Source organism: Bacillus rossius, chromosome 2 (assembly GCF_032445375.1).
Source record: "Bacillus rossius redtenbacheri isolate Brsri chromosome 2, Brsri_v3, whole genome shotgun sequence".
NCBI classification, from domain to species: Eukaryota; Metazoa; Arthropoda; class Insecta; order Phasmatodea; family Bacillidae; genus Bacillus; species Bacillus rossius.
This window is the reverse complement of record NC_086331.1, coordinates 10,596,684-10,607,129: the sequence shown is the minus strand read 5'-3', so window position 1 is coordinate 10,607,129 and position 10,446 is coordinate 10,596,684. Positions and strand designations below refer to the sequence as shown.

At 34.6% G+C, this 10,446-nt stretch overlaps 1 protein-coding gene across 4 annotated transcripts in view; it reads left to right on the top strand.

The window, feature by feature from the left end:
• The first annotated feature begins 3,069 nt into the window (after window positions 1-3,069).
• Window positions 3,070-10,446, top strand: part of LOC134529090 (LIM domain kinase 1) — an 84,769-nt gene continuing 77,392 nt past the window's right edge. Inside the window, exons 1-2 of one of the 4 annotated variants that reach the window (XM_063362809.1) lie at window positions 3,070-3,313; window positions 3,514-3,628. In XM_063362809.1, coding sequence (XP_063218879.1) covers window positions 3,295-3,313; window positions 3,514-3,628 — 134 coding nt within the window. In that variant the 5' untranslated portion in view covers window positions 3,070-3,294. The remainder of the gene's footprint in view (window positions 3,314-3,513; window positions 3,629-10,446) is intronic. The other 3 variants (XM_063362810.1, XM_063362811.1, XM_063362812.1) reach the window with 3 other exon arrangements.

Here is a 10,446-nt window from a genome sequence, read left to right as displayed (position 1 = left end):
GAGCCATCAGAATCTGTTAATAAGACAACTTGTTACATCCATAGTAGGCAACAGAACTGAGCCGTTCGAGATGGAACACATAAATGAAGTTCAGCCAGAGATTTTGTTCTACCCCCACATAAGTTACATGCAGCTAGGAAAAACGAACACAAAGGATCGCCCGAATAATTGAAGAATGAAGACAAGATATTGTAGGTGTTTTTATGGGAATAAATTCATCCTCTCCTTTTAGAGTATAAGAACACTATACACACACACACCTCAGATAACACATACCAGAGATATCTCAGATTAACTAAGATCATAATCAAACAAAAAAAGGGTTTGATTACTTATACTCGCCTTTTCTTCGCCCTTCTCCCTCAATCATCTATACACAGATAAACCGAATAAAAAGGCAAAGGAAAAATATAATGATCACTAAATCACTACATGGCTAGATAAACAACACCTATCGCTTGGATTTACATCCCTTTTACTCTGCGATGTAATTGTATAAAAACAAGACAACCAATCAGTACTGACCAAAACTACTAAAAATTTATGATTATTGAAAATTATGGAACATCGTTGCTCAAATAGAGTGTAATAAAGTGCAATGTGCGGGCAAAGCTACGAATAGTACGAATAGTAGTTATGTAGTAGTTTAGTAATTTTTTAGAAATCGAGACTTAAATGACTTCTGGACAGGTAACAGGCAAGCTACTACCAATGATGCCAACTCCTACAGAGTGTTCCCCCTAGGACCAACTTCAAATCCCCCTAGATTTCGATTAAAAACCCCTAAAGTTTTCATTGTACATCCTGTTTGAGAGCTGAAATTATTTTCTCTTGACCCTTACATGTCCTTATTTTTCTGCCCAAACAGAGCATAATAATTTTGAAAAATAAGATTCAGTATATACAATTTTATATATGTACGAATTTAATTTCGGTTTACAGTGACATCGTCCCGACCATGGCCTCTAAGCCCGTGCTCTGCACTGCTAGTACCATATCCCGTTTTCGGAGCGCACCCCTAGCCCAGCGGGAATGAGTCAGGCGTGTGCCTCGGGCATGACCCCACTAGACTCAAATAAACTTCAGGGCACGAAACCCCGGGGGCTCGACCCCATAAAACAATTAAGGAACAAGACATTAGGACACAATTATTAATTCACAGGCATTAAACAAGTGCATCGTAACTACTCCATGCGAGCACCGCACACACAGAGTAGGCAACGAACCTCATTACCAATCACTGCAGCCACTGGCCTTAATTAAAGCGCCCTTGACAATGATCGAGTCAGATTAGGAGAAATCCAAATAAAACAGTTCACAGTGAGACAATATGTTAATAAATTTACAGTCGCCAACTTGATGTCAAAATTCAAATAATTAAGCCTTAAGCACCCAATTACCAGATGCTACCTTTTAATTGAGCACATGGAACTTGTTTTAGCTTATAATAGAGCAAATTAAGTTGATATAAGTTTTTGGCACCTACTCACAAAGGAGGTGAAAGTTTCCCTCCCTTGCGAGGTAGCCATTTTCGGCAGTCTCCAACCACTCGGCGCCGGGTCAAGACGTGTGTCCGTGAGCAGCCTTCAATTTTGTTCTACCGATCGTTCACTCTGCACTTGATTTAATTACTAAACCTTTTTCAGTTTTGCATACGCCTGCTGGCTACAACCTCACGTAAGTGTTGAATATAATTTAAGATCTCGCTCATTGAGCCCCCATAAGATAGTTAACTTTCGGCACTGGCCATCTCCAGCGAACTAGTAACCACGTCCCCGCGAGACTGCCGCAGCAAAGTCACAGTGTTATGTTCATGTCGTGTTTTGTTTTGTAATCAGCGTGTGTTAGTGTAATTGTACAATGGCTCTGACGCCGCATAGCGCATTATCATAGCTTTTGTAGTGGTTCTGCCACCGCGTAGTGTATGTGTAGGGAGTACAGCGTACCCATGCCTACCACCGGAGAAGTCCGTGGATTAAATGCCAATTTAATATAAACAGTGTCGTCTACGATTATTCTGCATCATTCTGTCCTCAACACGGCCGAGCGGCCTCACAACCAAGTAGGGAGTTTCAGGGTATATTTCCAGCAGTGTACCTGGTGGGGCACGTGGGGGCAGAGTACCCACGACCCACCACCAACGGCCTAGTGTCCCACTAGCCTGCCCCCCCCCCCCCCAGACAACAGTAGCACCGTGACGCCCATAGCACCTGTCAGGTACTCCCCGGCCTTTTACAGGTGCCGGGTGACAGCAAAAGAATACATGTTTACTAACCTTGAAGTTCTGGATCGGTCTCCCAAAATTTCGTAAATTGTTGCTGATAATTTTTTTTTTTGGCATTCTGGAAAAGATTTAAACACGAATAATTAATTTTTCTCCTTTTTTTTATTCCTTGGCTACAACAGAAAAACAAAACGACTTACTTTGCATTCCAATATAACTCGCGAGTCCACAACAGACTAACGGACACAACCTCAACCATACAACTTACAACGTGAAAACGTTGAATGGTAAAAGAAAAAACAGAATTTTCTTGATCAGCAAAATGTTGATGGTCGTAGTGCGAAGTTCAGCCACCAGCGCCACTTGGTTATTTTTTCACTGTGTTTTCAAGTTTATACAATTTAATTTCACACCCTTAAAAAATTTCTGAAATAATGCACCCGCTAAAAAAATCCTCCTAAAGAACGCTCCTAAATAAATTTTCCCCCAAAAAAACCTCTATTAGGTATTTCTTGGGGAAAACCCCTTAGTTGGCCTCACTGGCTATTCCACCGTGAAGGCAAAGAACTTATGTAGCAAAGTGGGTTGTAGAAATTATAAACGAAAATCTCCCAAAATATGGCCAAGAATTGTTAATTTTTTAAATTAGTATGTCATGCCAGTTAGTAATAGCACCTGTAATAATAAAAATATTTAAGTTGAGTCTAAAAGTTAACTTAATCGTGGCTCACTGTTAAATATTTTTTTGACGGTATTAATGTTTGTTTTTACCACTTGACAGCTGTTTAGGAAGCTAGACTCTTTTTCATAAATTTACTTATTCTTTATTTGTAAGCTTTGGGAGATCACTTCTTATCTGTAGTCTATGATTATAATATGACATCTTCAGCTACATCATACTTTTGTTGTGTTTGGGTGACAGTATTGATAATATTACTATAGTAATATAATTTTTGTAATATATTGGTGTCTAATTGTTTACAAATGCCTTTAATTCTTTTCAACATTTGGATGAAGAAGAGGGTTTGTTATATTTTTATCAATGGACCTTGTAAGTGAAAGGTTAGGCAATGGAGGAAACAAGAAATGGTTAGTTTTTTTTTGTAAGGTACCTATTTATAATGTTATTTTTCTGTATTTCGGGCTTTTTATTGTTCTCCTGTTTTGTATTTTATTTTTCCAAGTGTTTTTGCTAGTATTTGTATTTTGTTTCTAAAGTATTTCTTAGTAAGAATATTATTTTATTTTGTACTTACTGTGAAAAATTAAATTTTTTTCTACTTTGATAGATGTTCAAGACACTGCATCATCCTTAGAAGCTGTGTGTGCGGGATGTTTGAATGTGATTTCCGAGGAGGAATTTATTCAAGCCTTAAATCAAGAGTGGCACTTGGAATGCTTCAGGTAAGATTTATTCTAGGTAATCGTGCTCATAAGCTGCTTTCACAAAAAATTCTAATAATAACTTAAGTGAAATGTGGTTAGGTTAGATCAACTACATAAACAATATGTATCATTACATATTACTGTGTATTTAGGTATTAAATATGTATTAATGTAGCGGACCTAACCTAAATTTGCCTGCGTGTGCAAAATCTTTCTGTGTCTGTTTTCTTTGACTTACAATTCAAATTATCAATTACGTAAGTCCATAATAAGGATTCAAATCAAATATCACACAATTGAATTTTTTTCCAGTGTCAGCTTAGTATGTAGGCCTAGTACATAGCCACATGCAGTCAAAATATTTTTTTTGGTTATTCTTTGAATAATTTTGTTATTTTTCTTTCATACATGAACTGACAGTAATATTTCCTTATTCATCCAGTTAACATCATAGTTTTTTTATTCATATTTTAAAAATCAAATATATTTTGGTTGTGCTACAGTTTTGCATTGCACAAACACATTTAACTGCCTATTTTATTTTAACACTTTACGTTCTAAACAATTGGATACGTTACACATAACAATTGCCCCCAGGAACCATTTTCCTCAAAGTTTTGTACATATTTTCAAAATAAAATATATTTTGGTAATTGGTAAATATATAGAGTAGCAGTATTTGCGAAAAAAAAATGCTAAAAATCCGAAAATACTTTTATTATATGCTCTTTCACTTCCTCTTTTCAAAACAACCGGCGGAGATAAGAAATTCCAAATACTTTAGGAGATATCAAATTTTTTAATTTTGCAATACAAGACCTGTGCAACCATTCGACCGTCACAATTTTTGTTATTTTGCAGTGTGTTCATGAATGCGTAATTAATAAAATGGTCGATTAGGTTAGGTCAGTTACATTATTAATACTTTAAAACTAAGCCGACATTACAAATAATGTGAATTAATTTTAATGGCTGTTTAGTTTTAAAATATTTATAATGTAACTGACCTGACCAAACAAACCGGGACAAAGGATGAACAGTAGGAACTAAAATGGTCAATTATGTCAGGTCAGTTACATTATAAATACTTTCAAACTAAGCCGACATTACAAATAATGTGAATTCATTTAAATGGTTGTTTATTTTAAAGTATTTATAATGTAACTGACCTGACCAAACAAACCGGGACAAAGGATGAACAGTAGGAACTCACATAATTTTTTTTTTACTTTTTACTTGCGCAACAATATCAAAATAACAAAAATAAAACATTAAAATTTGAAACGTTAAAAACTCACCTAAGTTAGAGGCGGGTACAATTCCTTTGCCATTAGTAGAAAATGATGTATTCGTTCACCTACGTCGCGAAAAAAAAAAAATCAAAACTCGTAAACAAGAAACAATGGTGGCTACATGAATGCACAGGTATTGTCATGAAAATTTAAAAATTCAATATCTCCTAAAGTATTTGGAATTTCTTATCTCCGCCGGGTTTAATGAAAAGAGGAAGTTAAAGAGCATAGAATAAAAGTATTTTCGGAATTTTTCAATTTTTTTTAACAAATATCGCCCAACTATGAAAATTAAAAAATTTGATATCTCCTAAAGTATTTGTTTTGAAAAGAGGAAGTGAAAGAGCATATAATAAAAGTATTTTCGGATTTTTAGCATTTTTTTTTTTTGCAAATACAGCTACTCTACATATTTACCTGGTAATTATTTGCATCACAAACACAACCAATTCTTTTCTTTATTTAATTTTTTTTTATTTTAAAATACAACTGTGTCCAAGTTTATACCTATTAAGAATAAAATTACAAATTTTATATATTGCTGTAATAACTTAATAAAAAATTTTTTTTAATATTTTCTATCAATATTTTAGTCCTTATTCACTGAACCACATAATTTTCCTTAAATTGAAAGGTCTTTATAATTCGTGATGCCAGTAAGTATGAATAAAAAGTTACAATTAGTAATTATGAAGGAGAGCCACTTTTCCATAAAAATAAAAATACCTAAGTAACTGAGTATATAAAGGCAGTATAACTTGTAAGAACTTCAGTAGGTAACTGCTCCCTGATGATGGCGACTGCAATGTCGACCGAAACGTTGTTGAATTATTCGCCAAGGACACGGCTATAACCCAGGAGCCAAGCTACTTCAGACAATGGCCGTGAAAGCCTGCGAACATTATTACTACAATTAGCATCCCTAATTTTTATATGCTTTTCAGTTTTCAAGTTATTCCATTATATGAAGACTTTTGAGCATTCCACTTAATATTTTCTCATTATGATTCATTTGTTCTCCTCCCTGCTGAGTTTTTTTTTTCAAGAACAATTGTTTTGACAAATGTGCATTTACAAGTTAAGTAAAAAACAGGGTGTCTACTGACCCTGGAAAACCTGGAAAACCTGGAAAAATCAGGGAATATTGTAATCAGGGAATAATCAGGGAAAAATCAGGGAATTTGTTCAAAAATCAGGGAATTTTGGTTTGGTAGGTTGTAGTTGGCAATACTTTTTTGTTTATTGATCAGCTTGCATTGACGTAGCATCAAGTGTATCCCCTCCCATTTTTATTTTTGAATGGCAAATAAAGAACAGTTCCCACGTCCATTTTATTTTATTTACCATCGAATTCGGAAGTGGCGTTAAATCACGTGATACAAACTGGTTCAAGCTGGTCTTCTGTTCCTGCTGACGTGACGTGCTGCGGCATGTGCTTCCCGCGTTCGGATTACACCGACAGGTGCATTTAATTTTAAGTAATTATGGATGCCCCAACGTAAACTGGGCATTTTTGTTAGCTTTAAAAATACATATCACAGACTTTTTTGGTGAAGATTCGCCATCGTTGCTAGAAATTGGTAGCTGTGGGCTTCATATGGTCCATGGTGCTTTCAAAACTGGAATTTCTGCTACACAATGGGACATTGTTAGTTTTTTGAGGCACAGTTACTTTTTGTTTAAGCATGTACCTGCAAGGAGGGCAGATTACATTAGAATAACTAGATCAGAGCTTTTTCCCAAGAAATTTTGTGCAATCAGATGGTTAGAAAATACTGCAGTTGCTGAGCGTGCCATGAAAACGTTACCCCACCTAAAGAAATTTGTTAGTGAAATTTCTATTTCATCTGTCTTTCAATGTAGGTTAGTGGAAAGTGCTCTTGAAGATAATCTTCTAGAAGTAAAATTTACAATTTTCCACTCTTTGGCATCAGAGCTGGAATTGTTTCTTACAATTTTCCAAAGTGAAGCACCCATGGCACCTTTTCTGTATGATTCACTAGTAGACATTTTATTAGCTTTGTCAGGAAAGTTTGTGAAACCAGAGGTACTGAAGAGCTTTAGGGAAAAACGCAATGTATCTCGATTGGATGTAGATAACCAGGAAAATCTATTGACTGCTAACAATATCAAGTTGGGTTATGCAGTACGCCATACCATCAAGAAAGAGAAAGTACCAGAAAAGTCTGTCCTGATACTGAAAAATGATGTTAGGACTTGTCCAAAGGTTATGGTAAAAAAAAACTTATAGACAAAAGTCCCCTAAAGTACAAACTTACCAAAGGAATTTCTTGCTTATGTCCGTCTATGGCTTTAAATTCGGGTGTGAGGAAACAGCGTGTGAAGTACAGTTTAGAATGTTGTCTTCGAAACAGGTGGCTATCGGGAGAAGAAGCTGATAACATTGAGTGATCATATCAGTTGGTATGTTCCTTGCAAGATTCTGAAGCACTGTTCTCGTCTTTTTCTCGAGAAGATGGGCGCCTTGATCACTTGTGGATGCTCATTCTTAAGGCACATACAGTAGTTGCCAAAACAGGCCTTCTAAAGTTTGTGAGGATGATGATGGAAATGCATCATTGGAAAGAGGATTTTCAGTGAATTCTAATCTGCTGGCTGAAAACTTGCAGGAAGAAACACTGATTGCACAAAGACAAGTGTATGACTTTGTTCAACATTTTGGAGCTGTAGAGCATGTTGATATCACCCAGTCCATGTTACAGTATGTAAGAAATGCTAGTTGTAGGCTTAAGGAAGCCCTGCAAACAAAACAAAAAGAAAAGGAAGCTACAGACAAGAAGAAGGCTGAAAAAGAAGCGTTGAAGAGGAGATCAAGGCATTACAGTTTAAGAAGGCTCGAGTGTTGGATTTGGCTTGTTCTGAAGCAAGTGCTATAGACGCAAAAGTTGAGTCACTGCGAAATTGACGGGAGCTTCCTTTTATTAATGTTTTCTGCAAATTGAGTGTGTGAAATATTTGTAGCAGCATGTTTTATTTGCCATCAATTGAGTCACTTTGGCCACGTCTAGAAGAATGTAATATTTTTACTAATTTAAGTAAGTTGAAATACTTTGAAACCCATCAATGTATTGTTATGCAGTTTTTTCAGTTTTGTGGAATGTCGTAATTGTGTTAAAGAAAACCTGGAAAAATTCAGTTTTAGACCTGGAAAACCTGGAAAAATCAGGGAATTTCATTTACTAGATCTGGTAGACACCCTGAAAAAAAACTCATTGCTAGAAAAAAATTCAAATATCATTTCGATAGAGTACCTAAATTCCACATATACCTGGCTGTTTCGTTACAAATTTTATTTTAATGTTAATAATATACTGACTGATTTTTTAAAAGGCAAGTTACATTTAATGTGATTTGAACTCTTTTCCATGTACATATGATTTAAGGACAGGATTGTTCTGATCATTTGCCTCCCCACCAAGGTGATCTGGATTTTATTTGTGGTGGGATACATTGCCTTAGTCATGTAAATTGACCATTTACATTCATAAAGCAGTAGTACTTAATGATTCCCTTTGAATTTAAAAGATAAAATCAAACTATACTGTTTGCAGGTTATAAATTTAGTGCAGGTTGCAGTGAGACTGTAGGTTTTCTTGGAGTTTTCCAATTTCCCACACCAATGAATTTTTCACTGTGTAATTTCACAGTTGCACCCTTCGTCTGTCTGCAATGACTTTGGTGTGGGTGGGACTAGGTAACTTTCATTCATTAATTTATTTGTGATTTAAAAAACATATTTTCATGACTTCCATTACATGGACTTAGTCTTGCTGATTTGAACTCACTTGTTATCCTTGCAAGGACAAATAAACCTAAATGTATATTATTCTTGATCAAGTCACCATGAGCAACAAGCAATTTTTTAGAATCCTGCTTAGACCAGAGCATTATAAAATAGTTACATAAATTTATACAGTGGATTTAAGGTTTTGTAGAACAACCCATTTGCCCAACCACCTCAGGTGCTAGTGTTTTTGTTTGGAAATATATTTCTGGTACCAAAAGACTATGAACTCTTGAAAATACTTGTTGGAAAACCTAAATCAGTATCTGTAACTGTAAAACTTAAGTGAAGATACAACTTTTGTCAACAATTTGTCTTGGCAACATCTTTTATTTTGATTTTCTTGTTGTTGCTTGTTCTTTCCTACTTTTTCTTTTAAGTTTTGATCGTTATAATGTGTCTTACTGCTTTGGTTTAGCAAGTGCTGCTTCAATTTTTTGGACCTGCTTTTAACTTTTTTTTTGTATTTTTCCATCGTATTATTAGTTTCTTAACAGTAGATACCATTACATGGATGTAAAAACATGATCAGGACTACAAAGTACTTTTTTATTTAAGCTAATTTCATCAAGCAAATAAAAAGTTATATTTAATTTAGAATAAAAATTTTTCTTTATGATATAACAGCTACAGCATGAAATAGCTTACTTTAAACTAAATGTAACTTGCAATAACAGCTACTTGTAGGCACTCATAGTTTCGCGTTAGTTTTCACGTGACACCCATTAAATGTATCACAGCTACAACACATTTGCATAAATACAGCTGTAATTTTTATACAATAATCTAACATATGTAAACAATTAATTAAATGTTACTTTTACAAGAATGTAATTTCTAGTGGCTATTGGTCAAAGTCTCAAACATTTATGTATTTTATGTAATGTGTATTACATTTTGAATACCTATCAGAATAGTAGCTGTTCTCACACTCCCAAGCAAGGTAAATTGAAAAGCATTCTTAACATAACCAAGAAAACAATTGACGTGATGTAAGCTTTTGGACATACACCTTTGCTAAGCACATGTATGTCTGTAGAAGAAAACTACAAAAAACCCAAAAGACAAAAACACAAATTAAGCAAAAAATTGCTGTTGTAAACAGGATATAAACACCACATAATATTCCACAACAGGAATATGGTCAACAAACAAAGAAAAACTAAGAAAAATGGACTAAGAGACCGAAAAAAAAAAACCACAAATGATTACAGCACAAAAATATTGAACCCAAAAAAAGATTCAGCACAACAGTTGAAACGAGACAAAAACACGACAAAACGAAAAGACCAAAGAAACACAATAGTTTTCCAAAACAGAATCATGGAATATTATGTGGTATTTATATCCTGTTGACAACAGCAATTTTTTGCTTAATTTGTGTTTTTGTTTTTTGGGTTTTTTGTAGTTTTATTCTACAGACATACATGTGCTTAGCAATGGCGTATGTCCAAAAGCTTACATCAAGTCATGCACTCCCATTGCACAAATCTTTCAAAGATAACAAGAAAACAATTATTCAAAATCTACTCTTCTCTCTTTATATGTCTTGTCAATTTTCTATTATTGTAGACAAGAAGTAATTAATTAAGAGGAAAACAGATTAAAAAATTCACTACACATTGTTACAATTTACCGCGGGTTCGTAAAGGATAGCCCAATTAAAGATTTTATTACACTACACAGTTTTATTTATTTCCACTACTTATGTCACTTACAATTAATCTTCTAAGATGGCA